This window comes from Anarrhichthys ocellatus, unplaced genomic scaffold (genome assembly GCF_004355925.1).
Source record: "Anarrhichthys ocellatus isolate YVR2014 unplaced genomic scaffold, GSC_Weel_1.0 scaffold52, whole genome shotgun sequence".
Classification (NCBI taxonomy): Eukaryota; Metazoa; Chordata; class Actinopteri; order Perciformes; family Anarhichadidae; genus Anarrhichthys; species Anarrhichthys ocellatus.
Window position 1 is genome coordinate 2373502 of NW_022280082.1, and position 25935 is coordinate 2399436.

Sequence of the window (25935 nt, forward strand, 5' to 3'; positions counted from 1 at the left end):
TGCGTAGTGCACAGTCAGTCTCATCTCGCTCTGCATTAAATCATGATCAGATGATCAGCACGGTGAGGAGACATGTTTAATAGAGGGCAGAGAGGGGAGGGGTAGTGTGCTGAAAACTACAGGAGGAAGATGAAACATGCTTTTGGTGGGCAGTTTGATTACTTAAATGTTTGTTTCAACTGGCATGTACCGACTTTAAAGTCACTTAACTTAATATTTAAAGAGTCCTTTTGACACTCATTTTAAATTGGTATTTCCTTTTTTGAAGATTGTCAAATGAAACACTGCATCACTTGAAACACATTTTGAATGGTTGCAGCCCACCACTTTGGTCCACACTGAAATATCACAGCAATTTTTTGGACTGCCATAAATTTTGGTAAAAACATTCATGCCTCCCTCATCATTAACTATTAGCTTTCGTGATCCCCTGACTTTTCATCTAGCAACACTACCATCAGGTCAAAATGTGAGTTTGTCTGATGCTTTGTTTTATGACTAAAAACCTGCAAAGCTAATGTCAGCATGCTAGGTCATCCAGAGCACTCAGCTTGCTGACATTCCTATTCCTCTCTGCAAACATGTTGTCAGACGGGATAGTTTGGCATTTATTGACCTTTCTTGCGTCAGCAGGTCCGACATGAAAACAACTCGCTGTAAAACAGTCGCGTTAAGGTTTGAATGACGCAAAACATTCTGAAACCGAGCAGACTTTGACCGAGTGTTCGGCCATTAAAGACAACACCACGACACGTTACTATGTACAAAGTGCGCTGATAAAAATCTAAAACATATTAAAGTGACTGTTAATCTGTCAGCAGGAACCCAGAATCTCTCTTTGACGAACGTTATGCGACAAATATGGAGATTTACGACATTCCACAGACGACAACGATAGAATGTAACCATAAAAACGTACTGAACTACAGGTGGCATTTATTTACAGCGTTTTAATTTGTTTTTTACAAAACAGCTAATGAAATACCAGTTCAGTCGTAGAGTTGATTTGACAAAGATCTGCTCTTTGAGTCTTTTTAGCCTGAGGCACAAATTGTACCAACTCTCCTTGTGTTTACCTGCTTTTCTATTAGTATTATCAGTGTTTGTTTGCCTTCTTTTCAGAATGACTTCCTGAACTGTCACACAGAACATGGACCTGCAGTGTAAACATTTAAAGGATGTTGGATTAGGCTGCTGTTCTTCATAAATTGTACTTTTCTTGACACCTGCAAAAAATAAGTTTCTGCCTTATCTGGTCTGCACTCATTCAAAATTTGAATCCCTTTTTTCCTCCCCAACTGCTCAACAATAAAAGATGATGATTCACAATATTCAGCAAAGAATTAATGAAAAACGTACGAATATTAGTGTTTTGCACTGTAAAGCATTTCTTTATTGGATCTCAGTTTGTTTATACATCTGTATTTTTCCACTCGGACTTTTGTATTCTATTAAAGAGACTTAATTACAGGCTCCGGAAATCCGAGAGGGTGGGAGGAGAAACTAGTCATTGAAATTCCTAAGAGTTGCCCAAAAGAGATGAGTGAATGTCTATAAACTTTCTTCACATTTATCCATTCCTCCCTCAGTGTTTGATTGCGATCGTCTTCACCTCAGTGAAGAAGTGGTAGGAATCCTTGCCTCCCTCCCTCCCCACACCAGAGTTCTTCATCCCTCCAAAGGGCAGGTTCAGATCTCTCACCAACCAGCAGTTGGTCCACACCAGACCTGCTTGTAATCGCCTGGCCACCCGGTGAACCTTCCCCACGTCCCTGGACCAGACGGTGGCCGACAGGCCGTAACGCACGCCATTACCTCTGGAAACGGCCTCATCCTCTGTGTCAAAGGGGCTGACGCAGGTGACGGGGCCAAAGATCTCCTCCTGCATGACGCGGGAGCTGTCGGACATGCCTGAAATGACGGTGGCCGGCATAAAGTACCCGTTGGCGTTGCTCTTAGGGAGGTCCAGCTGGTCCACCCCCTCGCCACAGTGGACGATGCCACCTTCAGATTTGGCGAGTGCTACGTAGCTTCGAACCTGGGGATCAAGACAAAGAAGGATTTCAACTTAAAGTATATGAGTATTGGAAACAATAGAACATTTTTCTTTCACGCCAGTTTTAATCCATCACCTTCTCAAGGTGCTCTTTGCTGATGAGCGCTCCGTTGTTGCTGCTGGGGTCAGAGGGCGCACCAGTCTTCCACTTCTTAGCTGCAGCCACAAACTTTTCCAGGAACTCAGAGTAAATACTCCTCTCTACATAGATCCTGCTGGTGCACAAGCAGACTTCTCCCTGACATAAGGAGGGAAGGAGAAAGACAGAGGATTCAGATCGAAGCACTGATTGTTCAAGACATTGTTTTTAAAAAAAAAAAAAAATCTGCCTTGTGACAAAATATGGACTGTGATCTCCCTCATGTGGACAAATCATGTAACTGCATCCATAACACATACAGCCACAGGGCATTAAGGTGACAGACTTCATTTGATTACATTAACATAGCAGATTCCATAACACATTTCCAATTCCACAAAAACTAGCACAAAACAGTAGATTTACCAGCCTTGAGATTAACCTTCACAAAAGCATGTAACATACAACACGAGTACAGCAATAGTAAAAGTAACCAACACTCCCTAACACTTTTCTCTTACCTGATTGGTAAAGCTGGAGCGAATTGTGGTCTCGATGCACTGGTCCAGGTTTGCATCAGCAAAAATAACGGCAGGGTTTTTACCTCCCAGCTCCAGTGAGAGCTTCTTACAGTACGGGGCGCTCCGCTCTGTGATGCGCTGGGCAGTTGCCGTGGAACCAGTAAAAGAGACCAATGGGACTTCAGGATGGCCGACGAGGGCGTCGCCTGCTCTCGGGCCAGTGCCAAATACCATGTTGACGACTCCTGGAGGAACACCTGCAGAGACAGACAGGTGTGCATTATCTTTTTAATAAAGATGATAGTGTAGAAATATTTATGTGCAATAATTCCGAAGAGAATCCTGCTAACTTCTGTACATACAAGTGGATTACTCGTGCATTGTGGGTGCTGTAGTCCTACCAGCCTGCTGCATCAACTTGCACATCATCCAGGCAGTCACGGAGGTCATCTCGCTGGGTTTTGCCACCACTGTGTTGCCTGTAGCGATTGCAGGCGCAATCTTCCATGTCAGAAGGTACAGGGGGAGATTCCAGGGGCTAATCAGACCAGCTACACGCACAACAATGTAGTTTAAAAACCACTTAAAACACAAAATAGAACAGGTTTTAATGGAGAACACTCCGAGCTCTCACCCACTCCCACAGGGCAGCGGATAGTGTAGTTCAGGCAGCCCATGTGGTCCATCAGGCTGCATTCGGTGGTGTGGTGACGCACCGATGACGCAAAGAAGCGGAAGTTGTGCACTGACCGGGGAATGTCCACAGTCCGCGCAAATGTTACCGGCTTACCTGTGATGGAACAACACAGATATAGAATTTAACAGCAGAGAATAATACGGATACCAGACATTCATCAATCAGTGTTTGATGAATGACCCGGTGGCACGATCACAGATTATTTTGGACAATGCTTGAGCTTTCCTCTAGTGCCACCCTCAGGCCAAATGTCATTTTAGTGCACAATACATCTCATAATCTACACAGATTACCATTTAATTTGGTCAGTACTTGCATGCTCTTTTGATTTGAATGACCCCATTTCATGACCCTTGGTCGGATTGAACGGCTCCGTGGTCAATTTGATGCACATTTTTCACTATTTTCTGAAGTTTTCTAGACCAAATTATTAAAATCGATCTGTCTGCAGGTTAATAGATAACCAAAATATTCTTCGGTTGAAGCCCTACACATGTCATCAGTCGTCTGTTACTACTGCGCTTGAACAGAAGTTTTGAAATTAGGGTTTCCAAATGGAATTAAATTCAAAAATTTGAACATGCAGTTGTGTTCATTTGGATCTGGCAGAGTCTTGGGTTGATACCACATGTGTTAATAACAGTATAGGACACCTTGGTCTCTGGACTCAGCTTGGGCGAACTCCTCCAGGTGGGCTTCCAGCAGGTCGGCCAGCTTGTTGAGGACCTGAGCCCGCTGCTCTGGGCTACGGGCGGACCAGCCGGGGAAGGCTTCTTTAGCAGCCGCCACCGCCGCCCCCACCTGAAGGCAGTAAAGCACAGAGATTAGCACTTTGTTCAGAGTGAAGTTCAACTGATTCCCAACAGGGAGGTTCACAGCAGGGAAAGCACATGTCAATATCCCCAGGGTATATTGACATGTTGGATTACTTCACTGTTGACACTGTAAAGAACAAAGGTGCTTCCCTCCGACCGTGTTTCATATGAAACACCAGAACCTGGATATTCAACAAGAATATACGACATGAAAAAAAGTGCATTATCTTTTTCATTTCCTGGACCATCTGCAAGAATGCTAAATACAAATCTGTTTTAAATGCAGCAGTGTTTGGAAGAAAAAAAACGAATGCAATCCAGTTCAATACCCCTGCAATAAATAACAACCTTTGTAAAGTTGATAAGATTATTTTATCATCAAATAAAAGTGACCAAAATAGGAACATGACAATGATTAACCCCAAACCAGATATGACAGATGCACGATGAGTCAGCTGGTTTAAAAGAAAAGTGCCAAACGCAGCACATATGCACACACAAAGAGGAACGTGCAGCCACCGACACAACACATACGAGCCTACAAATATGCAAACATCTGCGGCCACTGCAGAAACTACCAACAAACTTAATATTGCACGAGCCTCTCCTGTCTGAGGATGACCCACCTCCTCCTCCCCGCTGTCAGGCACCCTGCAGTAGACCTCTCCGATGGACGGGTCGTAGGAGTCGATGTGACTCCGACAAGGGACGAACTTCCCTCCTATGAAGTTCTCCAGGACCAGGTATGAGCTCTGCGCGGAGGGGTTCGTCATGGCTGCACTGCGATGCTGTCAAACTTAACACAACAGGCCGAGTGAGAGGACAGCAGGAGATGCTGCTGCAGGTAATGGTCTCTAATCATATCGGTATTCCAGTAAAGAGAAGTTACCTAGACTTTGCAATGATCCTCCCACTATAGAGCGGCCTCTTCCGTCACATTTCACAATAAAAGGCACCATAGTTATGCTGCAGCGGTAGGCTACTTATTCTCCCACAATAAGGTGCTACATGTACAAACTTGGACTTCACCATTATGTTGACAGTGAAGCTTCTAAATTCATTCTTGGCTTCGGGAACATGAAGTTGAAATGAGGTAAGATTGTCCTCAAAATGCAGAGTAAAAAAAAAAACGCTCCAGAACAGTAAATAAATGGACTTTGAGGCGAGATTGTTTTGTTGCAGAGAGAAAAAAAAAAAAAGCAGCAGGGATCAAACTGTATTCTGACTTTTACTTTATGTTAAAGATTAACCCGTTTTTAATGCTCACAGGAGAGCTGTGGCTTACTATCACCAATGTAGTTTATCACAAGGAGCACATGCTAGTTCACACTTGAAGAGCCACAAAAGAACACCTTCTGTCATGACAATGTAAAACTAAACCTCTGTTTTAAATTATTAGAGTGATTATTAGAGTTTATGGTGCCCACTATAGTTTTTCTTTTACTCTTGTGTAAACTAGTGTGACAGTCCATTTTAGAAAGTTCTTCAGAAAGGTGTCAGGTGATCATCATCCATTAACAGAGAAAGCGACATCACGGTAAGGGCCACCAGATTTAACGGTTCTTATTAGATGCCTTGATGGCCCTTCAGAGGTCTGTGGACAGAAAGGCTTTCAGGCTTTGCGTTTCATACATGGTCCAAGGGGACTGACACTTTGACTTAATGACGAGACACCTCGCATGTTGCTGAACACTGCCCTCTGGTGGACCAACGCACTGACTGTGTGGTGGACGTTCCTCTTCACGAGGCGTTTGACTGCAGCAATCACTGACATGGAACATCACGAGATCACGCAAACGTACTGTATGTCTGTCTATTTGATCCCACTGCTGTTCTGTTTCTGCAGTCTGGAATCAGTCAGGATTCTTGAGACGGCCACGTCATATAACTGCAGTGTTTGTGACTGATGCCTTGGTAGTTCATCCAGCAACTATGGCAGCTGTAGTGAGCCATATTATATATTCAGGTGTCAATTTTATCAAAGATAATAAAATCACCTAAAGCTAGGTAAGGAGAGGACCGACAGTCACAGCCTGGGTTGCTGGTTCATCACTCACAAACTGCCAAATCATGTAATGCAAATAAAATAAAATAAAATTATAACACAACATACAAACCATCATACTTACAATGTGTGTGTTTCTGTGCTTTCTCTGCATAACTCGTCTTTAGCCAGCTTTAATGCACACACACTTCCCTGTGTATGCGTACGGGAACTATTGCTCATTGTTAATCAGAGACATAATCGGACACCTTCGTCACACATTTTTGGAGCAAAAAGAAAAATCAAATAAAGATCCCACACCAGAAACCCTCACGAATGCAAAAACACCATCAGGCATTATATGCATCTGTATCTGATTTTTATTTATCTTAATTTAATACTATGTTCTTTTAATTTGTGTACTGTTCTCCTTTGCAGAAATACTCTAAAAGAGAGTTTTGGTGAATAAACAAACTTTACAGACTACTCAAACAAATCTACATTTTATAATAAAAAAAAAGCATATTTGATTGACTACAGAAAATAAAGGCATAAAGTGTCTTTAGATTGATTTGCTTTCACTCTTTCCATTGACTAGTTATTGTTTATTAAATTGTGATCTCCTTTGATGCATTTCTTACGTTACTTTAACGGAACATGTTCCTCGTCGGTCGTGTGTTGTGGGCATTTCTTTAAAACTCTGAACTAATGTTCTCTTCTTTACGCGCTCGATGACGGTGCGATGTGTCTGTTGAGGTGCTTTCCACTCCAGCGGGAACCATCTCAACTGTGTCACTGTCAAACCTGACGGGAAGTGATCACCTCTCCATTTTCACTTTCTACTTACTTTTACATGTGTACTTTGAAAAAAAATAGAAAACCCACTTTGGCGCCAGAGTTCTTGTTGTCAGATGTTGTTATTACAGGCTAGAAACACTGCTGGAATCAAAACTCAAAACATATTACTGATGTCATGTTCATTTTTTGCATCATCTTCCGTCACACCACCTTTCCCAACACATGGAAAAAAACAAAAACACAGCTTCTTCAACCTTCCTCCTCCTCCTCTTTGCTGAGTCTTTGATAGGAAAAAACACAGATGAGCACTTCAAAAAGCATGTTGGTGCTTTACTTCAGAAGTACTTCAAGTCTCTTTTTGCCAACATAAATTAGAATGATGTCTCTTTATCCAGAGGTGAACATTTAAGTGTTCCCTTTTTGTTTGTTCACAAACTACTTTGGTGAGACTGGACCGTGTCTGCTTGGCTATGTAGTGTGAGATGCAAAACATATTTATAGTAAAAATATGAAATGTTTTGCCTTCAACTCCCATACGACATAACATCTCGTCCTTTTATTTCGGTCTCGATCTAAAATCAGTTATTTCATGTTTTGATTAGGAGAGCTTCATGCAAAGGAGCCATGATGTGAATCCTCATCTTAACTTGACATAAAAAAAAATTTAAAAAAAGACATAAAAAAAAAAAAAAAAAAAAAAAAAAAGGAAATGTGGACTTCTTTTACTCCATACATAAGCAGGAAGTTGATGACGTGCTTACAGCACAGCTGATTTCTTTCTGCACTGGTTGCTACACCGGGATTCTTACTTTTTCAGTCAAAATGAATGATCGGCTACGGCTCCTTCAAGAAAAGCACAGTGACATCATTCACTGTGGAAGTCTCGGCATGGTGAGATTGTCTTATTATTGATCTGGCTTGATCGAACAGTGAATTTAGAACAACAAGGTTTAACTAACAAATGAATGGGGAGATGTGAAGTGGGTGGATAGCTGGGTAAAGCGCCTGTTTGATGTTGGAGGCTCCTCAGCATCTTGCCACATGGTAATCTGTGCAGTTAGTGTTAATCAGAGCAGGCAGGTGAAGCAGCCGGTGCGGCGGATGGAGAGGACGTTGGATGAATTAATGTGACGCTCTGAGTCCATGAGGGACATCTCTTGAGGAATTGCACTTCGTCTGTGGCAGCTTGCAGTGTCCAGAGCATGGTCTGACTGGCTCCGTCGATGGAAAGGGAAAGGCCCTTCATTTTTTGATCTGCGGTGAGGAAAAAAGAAAAAATCACGAGAAACCTGACTAGGGACACACCTTTTTATGCAATAACATCAAATATATTTGACGCAGCACTTTACCTCAGTGACGACCCCTGCAGCAATGGTGGAGCCGACATATCGGAGCATGAAGCGGCCCAGCTCTTTGTAGTCTTTGTACAGCTCTAGTGACACCGGCCTCTGGGTTTGGATCTCCACGATGGCATTCATACCTTTACTCAAACACCTTAAAGAGAAAGACACACAAACAGGAAGTAAGGATAACACAGCCACCTGGATTTCAACGTTCAAACAGGAATTACATTTTCAAGCATTGTTTGATTTGATTATGTTTTATCCACCATATTTAGTGAAGTAGAAAGTAACATGAAGCACTTCCTGGGGAAAGTGATAAGTCACTTTCAACAACTTGACTATTCATTACGTCAGTGCTGCACACAGTAAGTAACGTCTTTATGTGTACTTGTTTCTGTAATATAAAGCGTAATACAATGCACACTCACTTTGGTTTCTTCTTCAGGACCTCACCGCTGCTCTTGTGTAGAACGCTGACCAGTTTCCTAATGGTGGCTGGCTCACTTACTGTTTGGTAATGCAGCAAAACCTACAACCAAGCACACACACACACACACAGGTTTTGTGACCGTTGATCACCAAAATGTGTGCCAAATTTGAAGAAAGTTGTTCCGGAGATATCGCGTTCATGAGAACAGACCGGACATATGAACGTCTGTACGGAACACCTGAAAACATAATGCCTCCGGCCACGTGGTATACAAACTGTTGGTAGTGTGACTGTGTGTGTGTGCTTGCTCTTACTGGGAAGCCTTGTGTGATGGGGACCTCAATATTGAAGAGAAGGATTCGGGCTCTGAATCGAGTACAGGCTCGAATGGGCTCCTTGGGATCACAGAACACACAGCCCACACTGGAAGGAAGCAGTTATCACTAATTATGTATCCAAATGTGCACGACCCAAACATATGCATAACAAAGCGTCACCAGTAAATATGATAAGAGCCAAAAAAGGACATGCATGCATATAATAAAGAACCAGTGAAGACATGCGTTTACTTGATCTTGATGATGTCCATGCCGGTGACCGTCAGGCTGACATGGTCTCCTGCTGCAGCCCAGTCCAGAGCCTCATCGTGGAGAGTAATACCTGCAGTAGAAGCAGATTGAGTGTGATTCCCCCGACTGCCACAGGATGGCAGCATTCACCACTCACTCAATAGTCGCCCACTTTCAGAGAGGCACAAAAAGGCAAATCCAGGCGCCGGTGTGTTTGTAGCTGATGTGTTATTTACTCCAGTAAATGGAAGAAAACAAAGATGACAAACTAGCGATTATGCCTGAGAAAGTATCATATAATGTAAAATTCTGTATCCCGAGTTAATGTTAATAATAAATAGTTTTGTATGCATGTGGGAGTGTTTTTTTTTGTTGCTTCTTTTGCTGTTGGATGGCGACAATATGTTAGAAATAATGTGCTGTCTTGATGCGGAAACAAGTGGAACAGTGTCTTCTTCAGGTATTTCCACCTGTGTAATGGGTGTTGGATTTTTGTGAGCCCTTCTCTCATTGCCATCTATGAGGAAAATGCTCTGAAGGACTGCATGAAAAAGTACAAAAGTCAAACACCCTGCCAGACTGGAAGCAAAGACACATCCGTGCGTACCTTTGACGGTGCAGGTCTCATTGGGAGGCATTGCCAGTATCCTCTCTCCGGTCTGAATGTAACCGGCCTCAATCTTTCCTGTGACACAGAAGCCTGAACCCTGGTCTGGGAAGAGAATATGCAACATCAGCTTTAACACAGAAAAAGGGAAATGAGAAGGAATTATCTGCCTTGGAAGTATGCGTCAGTGATTTTACCTTTGAACACATCGGAGACGCACAGTCGGAACGGTTTGTCAACAGATCTCTGAGGAGCTTTGAAGGCGTCTTTAGAAGAGACGGACAAAAAAAAAAAAAAAAGAGGGAAAAAAACATTGAGAAGCAGGCTAGTCTAGAAATGATTCCGAGAAGCCTGGCGACCAGTGGTGATGAATCATTTTCACTCGTACTGGAGGAATAATGCTAGTTCCCTTCCTGGCTATTAGTCAAGACGATCAGCACTTTATTGAAATTGGCACACAAACCTCTAAAGACACAATAAATCGTTTCCCACCGAGTCACTTTTAAGTAATATTCCACTCAAAATGTGTGCTTCGAGTAGCAAACATTCACCCCTTGCCTATGAAGGAGTATTTAATACTCAACTATTTTTTGTTAGTATGAGTATCACTTTAAAACTCAGAGAAAAGTCATTGGCAGCAGTTTTTTTTGATGCAAACAAATGTGTTTTATGAACACTTGAATAAAGCGATCACTTGCGAGCAGAGTCAGTAGTATTTCATGGTGTCACCGCTTTTCAGGAAAACACTTTTATTCTATTGGTTTATTACTATTTTTTGAGTTCAAGAAGCTTATTGAAATTGGATAAAGTCTAGATGCAAACAACTTACATGAAAACCTAAAATTATTTTTGTTCATGCATTTTCATGAGACCCATGATGACAACAGGGCAGAAGCAGCTTGTGCTTGTTATGTGTTTTTTTTTTTCTTTTTACTTTCCCTCAAAGAGACCTGGTGCTAAGTGTCCAAAGGCAGTAAAGGCTTTGGGCAGCTTGCTCCATGCCAGTGTGCATTACCGATCTGCTCCAGCAGGCTGGGACCGGAGTACCAAGAGGTAAGTTGGGACACTGAACTCCTGGTGACGAGGTTCTCTCCGGACAGGCCGCTGGTGGGGATGTAGAAAACATCAGACTCCTGGAAAACACGTAAACAATGGATCAAACAATAGCAAAGCTATGACATACGTATCCTTAAAATGAGTGAATGACTAGCTCAATGTTCTCAGACGTCGAGTAACTTGGTGCAAACTCACCTTGAATCCTGCCTGCTTGAGGAAATGGCCAAGCTTGGAAATGATTTCTCGGAAACGCTCTTGTTGCCAGTTTACCTGATTCATACATATGCGTAAAGGAAAAACACACAGACAGAAACGTTCCCCTTCAGCATGGCATCGAAATGGAAATGTGTCGGCAACATGCCAGTGATTACAGGAAACTAAATCACAAAGTCTTTGGGCTTTCCTCCTGAGAATGTAGAAGCGTTAAGTCTTGAACTTTCATAAAAAGGTTCTACTTTATTGCAGGCGAAATATAGCAGCTTTCACCTCATCACAGAAAATATAACGTCAGCTGCTTGACCAGTTATTTTGATCTAAAGTGATTTAGATAAAAAGAAGATTTTTCTTTTTCCAGGAGCAGATTGCATTACAGCGTGTCAACGGTCAAATCAGTATCAGCTATGCTGTAACTCTCAAAAAAACACATCTCCACTTTGTGTTAGTAATGTGTAGCAAGTCTGACCTGGTCCATCTTGTTGACGGCTACAGCCAGCTGAGTGACGCCAAGAGAACGCACCAACAGGGCATGCTCTCTGGTCTGACCCCCCGCCTCGAAGCCGGCCTCAAACTCTCCTCGGCTGGCATCCACCACGAGCACCGCCACGTCGGCCTGGAGAGAGAACCGAGGGCAAAGATGTGGGCGTTTAAAATCACACACAAACTCAAATTGTTAGGTCATTTAAAGCCTGAACTCTGGTGTTTTTACACATATGGTACCTGTGAAACCTCTTTTGTGAGCCCTAAGAGAAGAGTGTCTGTAATGTTAGAAACCATTTCTAGCCCCATCAAACCATCACATTAGGAACTTTATAAGTTCATAAGACAAACTTTAATTTAAGCTTGAAGCCACTATGACGCAAGATAAACAATACTCACGATTTATTGTCATGTTTGAATACAATTCCTAAGTCTTTTGGAACAATTATGCATTCAAACCCCTGTGAGTTCTTCCAATAGCTGAGCTCATTTGCTGCTCTTCATCGATGACGAATGTTTTATCTTGTAATAAGTATCAAAAATTAAAATACAGTCAAATACGTCGTACAAACAGCAATGCAATAATAATTGGTTTTCCTGTTAAATGAATGAACCGTTTGCTGGAGATAATTACAGGCTGAGAAATATCATCTTGAGACTCAAAGAGCATGTGACTGACAGAAAACCCCTTAGTCACTACACGATGAGGCTGATCGGGAGGATAGTCATATGGTAAAAAGAGAAATTACATTAGTGCCTCGAAACAGACACAGACAAGCACACCCATGCTGCAAAAACACCTTGTGACACCCACACCCAAAACCACCAAAGTTATTTCAATTCACGCCGACGGGCGTGACAAGGGCACCGCCAAAAAAGGAAAGGAAGTCATTTTAAATCGTGCGGATGTTCGTTAACTTAAGAGAGATGCTGAGTTTCACTGTGAGGCTCAATTAGCTAGTAGCTAATAGTAGTATATTCAGAGGTATTGGAAGAACCCTTTTTTAAATTGTATACAAGGGGGATCAAAATCACATAAATTATAGAATTGCATGAACTGTGACAGAGGATTTTACATCATCTCCTACATTAGATTTACTTTGAACCTCTTTTGATCCCCGGGATGGAGAGATATATATATTGTATATATATATATCGGGATCGTATATATTTATATAATGGCGGCTTCCACCACCAGAACACAAACATCAGGAGGTCTGCATTCTGATACCTGGAGATCCCTCATTCACTGTGATGGTTTGTATGCGTTGTGCAGGCTGCTTGGATGCTTGGATGCTTGGATACTTGGTATACCTGTGCAGCTCCTGTTATCATGTTGGGGATGAAGTCTTTGTGTCCTGGCGCATCCATTAGGGTCACCACCTTAGAGTTTGTCTCAAACTTTGTCATGCCAACATCCATCGTCACACCCCTGGAGCAAACACAAATAAATGAGGGGATTTGTTTTTTGATGACTCAGCCAAAAATTTCATCTGTACAATCATTTGTGTAGAAGTTGAACAAAGTGTAAAAATGTTGTGGACGTGGATGGAGTGCTGAGTAGCTGGACTGCCTTATAAGGTCATGTAGATTTAAATCCTCGGCCAATTTCATTTCAAGAGCACCGTCCTGTGGTGGGCGGGGCGAAGTATTATGCATTCGCTTCAGAAGTTACTGATAAGTGAATATGGATTCCCACCCGAGTCACTTTCTGTTTCTGGCGGTTTTCGCTTCCGTTTCACTCTGGTAACAACAACAGAGACGTGTGTTCTATAAAGCATATTTCAGCTGATAAAAGGTCATCAATAGAAATGTTAGTTATCTGTACAACACACCCCAACTAGCGTAGGAAAGATTTGGCCCTTCACATGAACAAGCTGTTTTCTCCAGATCACATCTAGGACAATATTACGTTGAGTTACAATCACTAGCGCCAGTGATGGGACAACATGTTTGACTCTTAAGATTAGCTTGTTATCAAGCAAAGCACACAGCAGGAAGGGACTGCATGTAGGTAAGCGTCAAGTGTCCTCCTCCATCTATAACCAGATCCAGACCTCTGCCCTCAATGTGCAGAAGGGGGGGGAGACAACAGCAAATTTTGGGAGTAGCTTCACCCTCTAAATGTACCTGTCTCGCTCCTCGCCAGTTTCGTCCAGGACCCAAGCATAGGCGAAGGAGGCTTTGCCTGCCTTCTTTGATTCCTGCTCATACTTGTGCATGGTGCGCTTGTTCACGTTGCCCAGCAGATAAAGCAGGTGGCCCATCAGAGTGCTTTTACCTGCATCCACATGACCTGCGGAGGAGAAGAATGGAATAATGCGGAGGAGTTAGGGCTGTAGAGGGAAAGATAAAAAGGAGGTCAGAGTGTGGGGAGGGATAGAAGACACCAGGGAGGGATGGGTCAGGACAGAGGATTATGTAACAAGAGTGATAAAACAGGTAGGGGAAGAGAGAAGATAAGATATTGCAAAGGGGAAGCCACGGATGGGAGAAGGAAAGAAGCAGCATTGCTCAAGTGGAGAGAAGGTAGACAGCAATGGGAACAAGGATGGAGGGTGATAGGGGGGGAAGGGAGATAAACGTGGTGACACGAAAGGTTTCACAGGCTGTGGGAAACTACAATCATCTGTACTTATGAAACTACCAAGTCACCTTTTCTGGTGTAACTGAGAATGAGACATCATGATTGAGCAACTGCACTGGTCTGCAGTTCAATACATTCACTACTATTAAACTTAGACGTGTGCATGAAACGATTCAAGTTTAAAAGTGACAGTCCAGAAAATGTTGTACTTTTAACAAATGTTGGATATTTTGATGTGAATTTATTGCAGAAAGTTGAAAAATTCATAAAAATAATTAACTCCCAAAATGTTGTTACTGTATTTCTAAATAAGTTCCTCCATGTTATACTCTAGCTGCATCTTATCTTAAATGTTACTGTACTGTATATTGCTCAATAAATGAAGACTACTTCCTCTTTGTATTTAACTGTCGATCAATGTAGTAGTATGAGGATTGAATAGAGCATAATTTAGTTTTTTCATCTGCACATCATATTTGTGCAGAATGTCTTTTGCATCCCTTGTTGTTATTATGCTGATCCCTTGACGTTCTATTAACTGAAATATGAATTTATGAGTGGTTTAATGTATTTTTCTTCCTACCTATAACCACCAAATTTAACAGAGGTTTGCCCCCCTGCCTCTTCTCCAGTTCAGCTTTGATGTTGATCGTCTGCCGGGCCTTTCCAGCGGAGCGGCCCGGGGTGGGAACCGTGGAGGGCTCTTCTCCATTTGACCCTTTAGACGGAGTCCCGGGACGCTTGGACGCGGCCTCTGAGGCAGCGGTGGCGGTGCCGTTTTCAGGGCTGCCACCACGGCGTACCGAAGCGGCGACAACGCCGTTCTCCGCTGTGCTGAGGAGAGAATACGGATGAGTTTCATCACGGTGGAACATCTTCTGCACAGATCATGATCATGCCGGTATGCATCTTCCGTAGTCCGGATATATTCCACAAACAAGAAAGTTGCATATCTAGATTCGGGTGATCACACACACACACACAACTCAGGTTCACAGCTCATCCAAATTTAAAGCCCTCACTGCTTTTCATTTCAAATATAACTAGTAATTTGCAAAGATTAAATGATTTACAATGTAAATAGACAGAGGCCTGTGTGTTAGGTACCTGGGGACATCAAAGCCCATGGTCTGCTTCTTGCCAGAGACGGTCATGCGGGCCACTTTGGGTACCACTTCAGAGTCCAGTTTATTGTGAGCGACATCTCTGCTTTTAGCTACAGGGAAGAGAGGAGCGAAACTGTACACCTCCTCAGAAACAAAGGCAATCCTGATGACCCACTGTGAACAATACCAATGAAATGTTACATTTTTTTCCTATTTAAAAAGGGCATCGAGGCGATTTATACGAATTGGTGACAGTCGCTACGTATCCTTCATACCCATGGTAAGACTGAAGGGTTTCTTGCCTGCGTGCATCTGCTAAATAGTTACATAAAATACCTGGTAATATTCTAACATAGCTTATTCAGCAATGGTTGGCCATGTGGTGTTCATTGAGACATCCAGAGGATATGACTATTGTCCTGGTCATAGCCATGTGTCTTACTGGCATAGAAGGTATATATATTCTGTGTGAGCATGTGATGCAATCAGTTGCTCTCTGAGCATCCATCGATCTGACTGATGGTCCATATTCTGCAGCAGTGAGACTTGCTGAGGTCATTGCTTCGTCATCCCAGTCCCAAATGGCCACCGGTCCCAGTCATATCAACCTGCGACTGATTCATTTAGACCGGGTTGCACAGCCAAGCCAACTGCACCCCGTGTGCATCTGTGTGCATGTGTGTGGGGAAGTGACATCCAGGTTCTGAGAGGGTTAATATCAGAAGTGGCCGTTGCCTCCCCATCTCCACGTAAATAGAACAGTGTGACGAAGCATTTCACAGAATGAATCTTCCGAAAAAAGGTGTCACTTTAGCAAAGTGCAGGGCTGGAGGTGAATGTGTATTATCGCACACGCACGACGTATTTAAAAAACCCTGCTCATATATGCAATAAGAGACATCCACAACACACCCCAAACTCCCACACAATAAAACATTGAGGTCCTAGGACCTTGATCAAGAAAGAAAAGCAAGACAAACACTGCTCAGAAGTTAGTTCCCTTTGTCTTTGAAGACTTTTTAAGGTGTACAAATGTACTTTCTTCATCTTACAGCTTTGGTTAAGCATGCAATTTTGAAAGCATACTAATCCCTTGTATGCATAATGTGGTTTATTCATCATAAAAAAAATACCCCTGAGGGAAAATGAGAGGAAAGGAGATGCGATTCAACTGAATTATTAATGGACTTTCTCTCGCAGCACGTTCTGTGAATGACTGGTCCTGCATTAGAGAAAAAGTCCCTCTCATTCTGAAACAGATTCACAAGTGAGGCAGCTCACTGCAGCCTGAAGAGGCTTTGATCCTCTTTTTAAAATAATGACATATTGCATGCCGTTTATTCCCACACACTGATCCTTATCAATTCAAAAGTTGGGAAAAGTGGATAAGGTAGTAATTTAAAAAGATCACAGCAGAAAGCTAAAAACAGTTCTACGTCTGTAACACCACTGTCGTCACTGAAAGCTGCATCATTGGAGTGTTTTCTGCCCTGCAGTAAGTGGCAACATGAGATAGCGAAAGACCTCTCGGGGGAATTTCTGGTTCTTCCTGCAGCTGGGGGGCTTTTCATGTCCTTATTACAGTGACGAGGAGGTTTCTACCACCTGTGTCAAACAGGACATCAGCCAGCCTGAAATATACTTATATCAGCTGTGAAACAATTAGATCACATCCAATCCAATATGGTCACTAGGATCAGCTAATTGAACCTACACGTCCCTAATGTGCATCATTATTAAGCACATGATGGTTGTATTTTATTCACTTTCATCTTAACCTGTGTTGAAACAGACAGACACACCCTTCGTAACTCGCCAAAGTTCTTGCATAGTAAACAACCTATTTTCTAACTACCGGACTCAAAACACTGTAATACCTTTGCAAACAACTGACTTGCCAGATCTTTTTTTTGGGGCAGGCCTGGGGGCAGCAATACAGTGCAATCAGGTTGTGAGGCTTACTTAGAGCAGGATCTCTTTACACTGTTTGGACCGGCAGGTAAACAGTTGGTGTCCTCTCAGCCAGGATTTCTCAGGAAGAGGGGACTCATGCAGCGAGTGAGACGAGTGAGTCATCTCTACACCTTGGCCTGAGGGCCCAACTGAGCACAGGATAAAAGGGAGTCCGCCCAGGATATGCAAATATCAAGATCCCCCCCCCTTACCACCCATCCAAACACACAAGCATGCAGGTCAGAGTAACAGAGCAGAAGTAAAATAACAAGGGTTATTTAAAACAACTGCTTTGATGGTCATGCCAATAACAAAATGAGAATTATGTGTATAAAATATTGATAGAGGCTCCCTACCACTTGAGGCCGCTAAAGGCTGTAAAAAATTGTGTTTGATTTAACTCAAATCTTCATAGGACTACAGTGGGGGGAAAGAAGGGGGAAAACCTTTTAACTGATTTAAGTGTTGTATCCGAGTTTGGGTCAATAAGTCTGTAAAGGTTTGGGATTAGTTTTGTCTGGTTGAATCTTCAGGGAACAAAAGGAACAAAGTATGAAGATTTAAATGATACCGAGTCCTATATAAAGGTGAAGTTCACCAGATAGGATGAAGTGAAGTCACCTGACACGGTATACGTTTAGGATTAAACCCCACCGATGGATGGATATACCAAAAAGAGTTCAACTTAATTCACATTTGACAACTCAGCTTTTAACTACAACTTTTAACTATGATTATATAGTGCTGTATGCAGATTATAACACATTATAAGTATGTTTTTCATCATAGACATGGGCGTCATAGAGTATAAGTGCTACCGAAGGTTCTTTTCGCTGTATGTATTTGTTCATGTTTTACAACGGCTTTAACCTGAGCCAGGCGACACAACAATGATAGCAATCTAAATCACATCCATACATAGTTAGTGGTTAAAAAATAATAATATAGTCTTCTGTTTGTTTTTAAACGCACGTGTATCGGGTCGGGATCGGCCAATACGCAAGTTCAGGTATTGGAATCGGTACCGGGAAGGAAAAAAAGGGATCGGAACATCTCTAAAAGGCAAGATGGACAAAAGAAGTGTTAGGTGAGTAAAGCCCGGCACACTGGATCGGAGTTGTGCGATGCGTTTCATTTTAGAGGCTCAACACAATGTGACCATGCTGTGAATTAAGTTAGTTGCTTTCCTGTTCCGCTTGTTAGTCTTTACTGTTGTGCAAAGTTCACATGACAGTCATGAACCGTCATGATCATACTGTTCATCATGTCTGCATCAAGCAAAGACAATTCAAAGGGGTGTCTCTCTACACATGCTAGATGCTCAAATTAGCACCGGATACTCTTAACATTACGCCAAGGTTGCAATACATTAGAGGAAACCCTGACAGAGAATGCCAGCCAGACACACAGCTAACAACGTTGCTGCTAAACTACACTACAAGTGTTTGTTATGTCGGGAACAGCTGATGAGGGAATGATTTCTACCACAGCCGAAAACAAAATGAAAATCGGTGGAATCGCTCGAAGACAACTCGTCATGTACACTTAGCTCCCAACTTAGCTCCCAACTTAGCTCCCAACTTAGCTCCCAACTTAGCTCCCAACTTAGCTTCCAACTTAGCTTCCAACTTAGCTTCCAACTTAGCTTCCAACTTAGCTTCCAACTTAGCTTCCAACTTAGCTTCCAACTTAGCTTCCAACATGCAAAACAAACAGGCGAATTCTACTATACAGATCGGTACCAAACCGATCCACGACAAGATATTTCTGCACTTCCATTAAAAAACATTATTGCTGTCATAGCCAGGATTTTTGATTCAGGCTGCACAACCACAACATTTAGATAATAAATGAACCAGACTGCGCATGGCTTCTGCAGACGGTCACATCACTGCTTAATACGCTTGTTCAGGAGTGTTTGTGCCTTCAACCGCTCTAGAAGTCAACTCTTGTATTTCTTGTAACAAGAATGCAACTTTCCATTTGAATAAGGAATCCTGTTTCTCTCTCAAACAAATCACACCACAACAAAGCAGTAGCACCGATGGCATGTCAATCTAAATGCACCCGCATTCTTTTGACCACTTGCTGTGAGTAAAATGGTATTTTCCAGTATTGGCACCACATCACATAAAGCGCTATGTTTGTGCAACATGTACGCCTTGCAGAGCTGCAGAGCCTGTAAAGACACAAAATGATTTGATCTGACAAAGCCTTTGACAAAAGCTGTGAAAGTCGAGAGACATGATCAGATTTTCCTACGTAGGTGGCGAGTGAGACACACAGAGAGTGAGACGATCGGCTGCTACGCCGAGTCGGTGACATTTTCTCCAAGAGTGCAGCTTCCTGCTCAAACCCACACACTGGCCCGCCTCGAGAGAGAGAGAAAGGACGAAACAGTTGCCGGACAAACCCACTTGTTAATAAGACTTATTCATTTCAAGATTTTCACATCCAAACGCGCTGTACCATGATACATATCTTCACTCACAAAGCACACCACAACATCCCTAATAAACCATATTATTTCCAAACTCCCAGGACTGCTCGCACACGGAGAAACCCGTTTGACTTCTAAATGTTTGACTTGTCATTATTTCCACTATCTGCTCCTCGTTGACTATGTTCTCCCCTCAGGCTCAGCAGTCTGTTTGCCACCCTGAGGGTTCACTTCACTCAGCTCTCTGCACCTGTATAAAGTTTACGCACATCTAGCCAAACCCCCTACTTCACTCAAAGAGCGTTCTCACATTTATGCAAACAATGAGGCAGTGCAAGAAAATGACTCAACAGTATTGGAAAGTTTATCTACCTACCATCTAACCAGTCCTTGTCCAATCTGAAGTCCTAAACATGCATTTCTTTCAGGGCAAGTTTCGCCATTCAAACCAATACTAATGACTCAAACTCAAAAGTTTCCTAAAAAAAACCCTGGGCTGCCCTACACAAAAAAAAAGCATTCACTGCACCAGATACATACTGCAGAGCATGCCTTCTATTTAACTCATTAATATTTATTACAATAAAGAGTTGCTACTGTACAAACATACATACTCTACTCATATTTTAGATCAGAACAGAGAATAGAGCACCGGTTTAACTGGTTATGTAGAATTAGTTTAATACAACAACCCTAAAAAGATCATTTTTACACTCAGACACACAAAAGCACACACACAACCACAGAGACACACCCAGACACAGGTGCATTCGGAGAACGTACATTCAGTCATTTTTATTTCAAAATTGGACAAATTAACCTCTGGCAGAGTGTCATGACACACCCACTGAATCAAACTCATTTGCGCATCCTAAAGTTAAAAGGTTGTAAGAGCAAGAAAACCCCCGTTTACCTCAAGTCTGAAGGCATTCATTTTTCGTTCATTCAGTTCTATCTTTATTCAGTGCCTGAATTCATAGTAAACTCTTTTTCAATATCAAACACTAAAAGGATTCACTTGTCTGTCTCTCTGTGTGTGTGTGTGTGTGTGTGTGTGTGTGTGTGTGTGTGTCTGTGGCATGCGTTTGTTCTCACTCCCTCATGGGAAAATCTCCAGGTGTCCTCTAAACCAAAATGTCTACCCCATGATCTCAAACCCAGGCAGCAATAAACCAGAACAATGGTTAACTGATCCATATTCCAATAGCTGCAGCACACCTGCAAACAAAATCAACCTCTTTCTCGTTTTGAGGGTTCATGCAGATCAAAACCAGAAACGAGGCCATGCAGAAAGAGATGTACTTGAAATGTTCCCCGGGTAAGATTACACTATTTTACAAAAAAAATGTAAATTAAAAAGCCAATGACTATCTAAGCATAGAAAAATAAGACTCAAATTTAAAAAAGGTAGAAAAAATAACTTCAGTAAATGAGAAAAAAACATTTTTAAAAGTTTTTAAAATACTTATTGCCATTTGTAACTTAGCTGTGATTATTTTCAAGCTGCCAGAGAGACTAAGAAACATTATTTATCTGTATATAGTAGCAACTTAAGACTTTTAGCATGCCGCTATAAAAAAAAAAAAAAGAAGTGTTGTAGTAATACGGTTTCTGGCAGAGTTTATTTTTCAGCAGTGAGTTTGTCATTTGTCAGTCTTTGTTGGTCCCAAAAGTTTCTTCACTCCTCATGAGGGACAAAGTTTTAAAAATTGATGATGAGTCCTGCATCTTTTTAAGATTACTTCAGTTGGTGGAGGAAAGACCACCAAAAAGATCTGAGGTTCTCATCCAAAGTGAGTTCATTTCACCCCAACCTGGACGCAGCTGAATTAAGAGCCATTTGTTTCCACTCGTCTACCTGGTGAAAGCTTTTCGCTGATTAGTGCGGACGATGTCGTCAGGTGAAGGCACGTCGAAGCGGAATGGTACAATCGGCGGGAGTGGCACATGCTGCTCTTGGAATTCATCTTGGGATTTACACAGGAAAGCCTGGGAACCACTTCCTGTCTTCTGACCTCTTATTTTCCACTTCAGCTTATTCCTCACCCTCTTCTGTTGCCTGTGGCTCTGAATCGACAAAGTGATCGCAAATACTGATGGTTGTGCAAACACGGAAGAGTCCATCCCCACGTCAACTGAATCTGGAGAGGACGGTGAGAGGGGGTCGCTGTCAAAGTGCCGAGGGCCTGCTCCATCTGACTGGGCCATGAGTGCACTCAGATCAATAGTCTGCTTCATCTTCGGTGACCTGATGTTTCGGTGGTATGGTCTGTGGTCGAGCTTACACTTGGTCCCACCCTCTTCAGTACTTTCTGCTAACACACCAGCCCTCTCTGGTTTTGCTGGTAAAAGGAGCGAGGTGAGGGAGTACTGTGACCCATTTGAGGTAGTTGAGGTTTTGTCTTTGTGCTCAGATGCAAATTGTGACAAAGAGAGCAGCTCAGAGATGCCAGGTGGTTGTTTCGGTGCATTTCCTGGAGATTCAACGCTCACAGGTTGAGGGAAAGTTAAGGAACTGTTGAGCTGATGCTGCGAGGCCAGCTGAGACAATGAGGCGGTTCCAGCTAGGCATTCGCGAGTATTGTTGGTTGGTTTAGAAAAGGTGAGCGAGTTTGCCGGTTGTTCAGTGCTTTGTGTTTGCGATTGAATGTGCGTATTCTTGTTTTGGTGCTGTGAAGCAAGCCCAGACAGCGAGAATGTTTGTGCTGGTGCAGCCCCCCCCTGATACGTCACAGAAGATATGCCGCTTTGGGGAGCGTGAGAGGAGTTACTGATGGTTGGGCTGCGGTTTGAATGTTCCTGCATTAAATCAGCCAATGATGGGCTTCCCTTAGGATCAGCCATTGCGGCTTTGCCGCCATTCCCAACTCCCACGGAGTGCTGATTGCACAATAGGACAGAACTGAGACTTCTGAACCCGGGAGGAGCAGCCAGAGGAGAGCTTGCAGTTGTTATCTTGGGGTTGTTTAGCGACAGACTACCGAGTGACACTGAGAGGAGGGGGGGAGCAGAGCTGTGAGATGCTGAAGTCATGCTTAAAGACGCCAACGTTCCCAATGAAAGACTATTCTGGTTAGGCACAATGGACAGTGGGGAATTAGGTCCCATTGTGAGGGCACTTAATGAGTGAACACCCAAACCTCGCCCTGTGTCAACCGCTCCTGACGCTTTACTCTTCTGCTCATGCGCAGACATGAGCTGTGCAAGATTGGCACCACAAGTAACACCTGGACCACTGTTCTGATGAATAAAATGTTCATCTTCAGAGCTGCTAACCCAAAAGTCAGCCTTATGTTGCAATAAGAGGTCACTCAGGTTTGGTGCACTTGTTTGCGGACGCGGTTGTGTGTGTTTGCACCCATCGGTCTGGGGTTTATGTGCATTGCATGTAATGTCTTTGTGAGAAGCTCCTTACCTTACGAAAGCCAATTGCAGTTGCCGAAGAGGAGAAACAGGAGGACCACAGAACAGAAGTCAGATGAATCGTACCATAAACAAGAGGGAAAAGAAGAGAAAGAAGGCACTTTGTTAAACACTCGCATGGCTAAAATGTGTCATCGTCACACACACGTGAGCTTTCATGTACACAAAACTAATTAACATTATTCAAAATGGTCTTTTGATCAAGTACCTTCAGAAGAATCCACAGGCATTCATACATTTCTAGTTTGACAGATATTCCAGAGTAAAACATTGCCAATTTGCTGACATTTCGCTATTTCTGGCTAACGTTACACTCTCTGCTAGCACCTGCCCCATCGGTACTGTGCATGTGCAACTTTCAGCACAGATGAGAAAGAAGCAAGATGGCTAACTTGTTAAGATACTTCCATTATTTAATTTCTAATCTGTGTTGAGAATTGCACATGCACAGTACCGATCGACCAGGATGTACGAATCGGGTAGCGAGTGACACATGTTGCTAATGTTGTTGTTCCTTTGTAGCGCAAATGAGCTGATAAGCATTTAAGGTTGTACAGGAGGCATTTCCAATGATGGTATCGGTATAAGAACAACTCTAAAAGCCAACTATATTGATTGTTTTAAAATGCAAAAATGTGGCATATTCAAAATATTTTGACTGGCAGTGTGTATGTATACTGAACAAACTACTTCTAATTATGGAACAAGTGATACAAATAGACTTGGCCGTATTTTGTGTACTAGTAACTGAGTGCAGTTTCTTTAAAAAGGAAACTAGATCACTAGCTACATGACAAGACATTTTAAGATCCTGTGCTTTCTTTAGCAAATAACGTGGATCAGTTAACAACAACAATTTCTAATTAATTTTATTCCACAACCAATAAAATGATCATAATTTGATCCACTCAAGGCGTACCTTTCTCAGCCACGGCCTCTTGTTTGGTTCTTTGTGGAAGCGGCGCATTCTCCTGGCTAACTCTTGCCACCGAAGCCGTGTCTTTACCGGTACTTCTGGTAACCGGGGCTGTCTTGGCGTCTTCAGACAGGACGGCGTCCAGGGCCTTCTGTGGGTCGAATCCACATCTTATGGCTGCCTCAGTCAGGACTGAGTCTGGCACTGCATCTCCCAGCACGGTTCGCATATGGTCCAAACAGGAATACAGCTTGGCTATAAAATAAAACACATAAGTTATACACAGAAAGTTAAACTAGTTTTCAACAGGATCTTCAATTCATTTTCAAACACAAAGGTGAAGTTCAAAAGATCTCTGTCATTTGTCACTTGCATACCACTGCGTGGAATTCATAATATTACCTTGGTCGAGAGGGTCAAGGCTGTGGCTGATGGTAGGAGACATGGGTACATCCTCTTCATCCTCTTCCAAAGGCTCCTCCTTTGGTGCTTGCCTATCTTGACGCGAGTAGATGAACTGATTTGCTGTACAAACCACAAACATATTTACTTATTGATTTCAAACTCGGAGATGTGATGTCTGGTTAATTCTGTATAATATTGTCTATTTATTACCAAACATATATTCTTGTTGATCCATAATATTGCATTCACTGGTACCAACCTGTTGCTGGTGATATACAGCAGTCATCATCCACAGACTGTCCATACACGTCGTCATCGTCAAAGTCTAGAAACAAATGTATATAATTGAGGTTCAATTGTTTTTCTACTTTACATAAACCTACACATGTAACAGCTAAAGCACTTGCAGTAAAAACAAAAAAAGAAAACAGCTGTCATTTACTTTGCCTTGTCAGCTAATTGTACAGATTGCTTAACAAATAGTAAATTGTGAGCCAGGAAATGTTTTACAATTACTTCACTGTAAGTTTTAGAAATTAGGATGTTTATTAAGTTATTAGGGTCAGTGGATGTCTCTATAACATATCTAGCAATGTATTAGAAGCTCGTAACATTTGTATCAAACCACTGGGAAGTTAGCAAGCGAGCTAAGAAGCTGGCGTTACCGTAACATACACGTTATTAACGTTATAGACATAACCCATCAAGTTGTAACACTATAATGTTACTCTGAAAGCTTTGGTGTATAGGTAGATAATATAGTTATATCGCAATTTATATTATGCCAGGTGTCAAGTGACACGACAGCAACGTTATCTTCCAGCTAAACTAGCTACCGTTAGCTGCTAAAGCTACAATCAACAACAGTGGATTTTAGCATAGCAGCTAACAGTTTGGTGGTTTGAGGCCTAGCTGAGAAGCTTCAAGTTATCAACGCCTTGTTCATGCTATCTACCTTCATCGTAGTTGTAACCTCGCACATTTCGGTGCCGAGACATTTTGCTTAAGCGTCTTCTCTCGGCTCCAGCTTAAATGTTTTTGGTTCACAGAGAGTTGTGACATGTGTCTCACTGCACCACTGCCATTGCTGCTGCTACTGCTGCTGCTGTGTGGAACTACCGGTAACGGTAGACAGATTAGATTCTTCAGCGTCGGAGATTGAGCAATTAAATCAGAGATTTTTCAAAAGTCTTTAATTTCGCTATATGTGGTTTTTTTTGGATGCTCAACAATCTAGCCGTTAAAAATAAAATGTAAAAACGTCCTTACAGACAAGAATTTTCTGTCTAACGTAACTTCCTGTTCGGGATCAGATCTCCCGAACAAGCGTCACGATTTGCGCTGAGTGACAGACTTCCAGTCAGTTGATGTTTGCAGAGCTTATTATTAGCATTTTAACTTGATACGTGTGTATTGGAATGACTAGGAGGGAAATAATTATTAAGTTAAACCAA

The 25935-nt window shown here is 42.4% G+C and overlaps 2 protein-coding genes across 3 annotated transcripts; both read right to left on the reverse strand.

The window, feature by feature from the left end:
• Positions 1-1364: 1364 nt before the first annotated feature.
• On the reverse strand, positions 1365-6945 carry aldh8a1 (aldehyde dehydrogenase 8 family, member A1). The gene is made up of 7 exons (XM_031870317.1): positions 4795-6945; positions 4007-4154; positions 3291-3446; positions 3058-3207; positions 2657-2913; positions 2133-2294; positions 1365-2038 (listed from the first exon to the last, which is right to left on the reverse strand). Exons 1-7 carry the CDS (start codon positions 4939-4941, stop codon positions 1586-1588), a joined length of 1473 nt encoding a protein of 490 aa, XP_031726177.1. The 5' UTR covers positions 4942-6945; the 3' UTR covers positions 1365-1585.
• Positions 6946-7050: 105 nt separating this feature from the next.
• On the reverse strand, positions 7051-25674 carry hbs1l (HBS1-like translational GTPase). Of its 2 annotated transcripts, XM_031870315.1 has the most exons (18): positions 25437-25655; positions 24741-24806; positions 24479-24601; positions 24080-24331; positions 15346-15454; positions 14822-15072; positions 13782-13947; positions 12966-13083; positions 11638-11784; positions 11151-11225; positions 10915-11032; positions 10097-10165; positions 9900-10004; positions 9293-9383; positions 9038-9146; positions 8722-8822; positions 8300-8444; positions 7051-8204 (listed from the first exon to the last, which is right to left on the reverse strand). In XM_031870315.1, the coding sequence occupies exons 1-18, from the start codon at positions 25477-25479 to the stop codon at positions 8193-8195; spliced, it is 2100 nt and encodes a 699-aa protein (XP_031726175.1). In that variant the 5' UTR covers positions 25480-25655; the 3' UTR covers positions 7051-8192. The 2 variants fall into 2 exon arrangements, with proteins under 2 accessions (XP_031726175.1, XP_031726176.1); XM_031870316.1 differs by lacking the exons at positions 7051-8204; positions 8300-8444; positions 8722-8822; ... (9 more) ...; positions 14822-15072; positions 15346-15454 and adding an exon at positions 18940-23147 and having other exon boundaries at positions 25437-25674.
• Positions 25675-25935: the final 261 nt, after the last annotated feature.

Coding starts and splice junctions, on each gene's coding strand:
- aldh8a1 (XM_031870317.1), bottom strand. CDS start 4,941: ATGACGAACCCCTCCGCGCAGAGCTCATACCTGGTCCTGGAGAACTTC. Junction 3,447..4,006: donor AGCTGAGTCCAGAGACCAAG/GTGTCCTATACT, acceptor GTTCCATCACAG/GTAAGCCGGTAACATTTGCG. Junction 2,914..3,057: donor CAAGTTGATGCAGCAGGCTG/GTAGGACTACAG, acceptor CTGTCTCTGCAG/GTGTTCCTCCAGGAGTCGTC.
- hbs1l (XM_031870315.1), bottom strand. CDS start 25,479: ATGTCTCGGCACCGAAATGTGCGAGGTTACAACTACGATGAAG. Junction 11,226..11,637: donor CCGTCAACAAGATGGACCAG/GTCAGACTTGCT, acceptor TGTATGAATCAG/GTAAACTGGCAACAAGAGCG. Junction 10,166..10,914: donor CAGCCTGCTGGAGCAGATCG/GTAATGCACACT, acceptor TCTCTTCTAAAG/ACGCCTTCAAAGCTCCTCAG.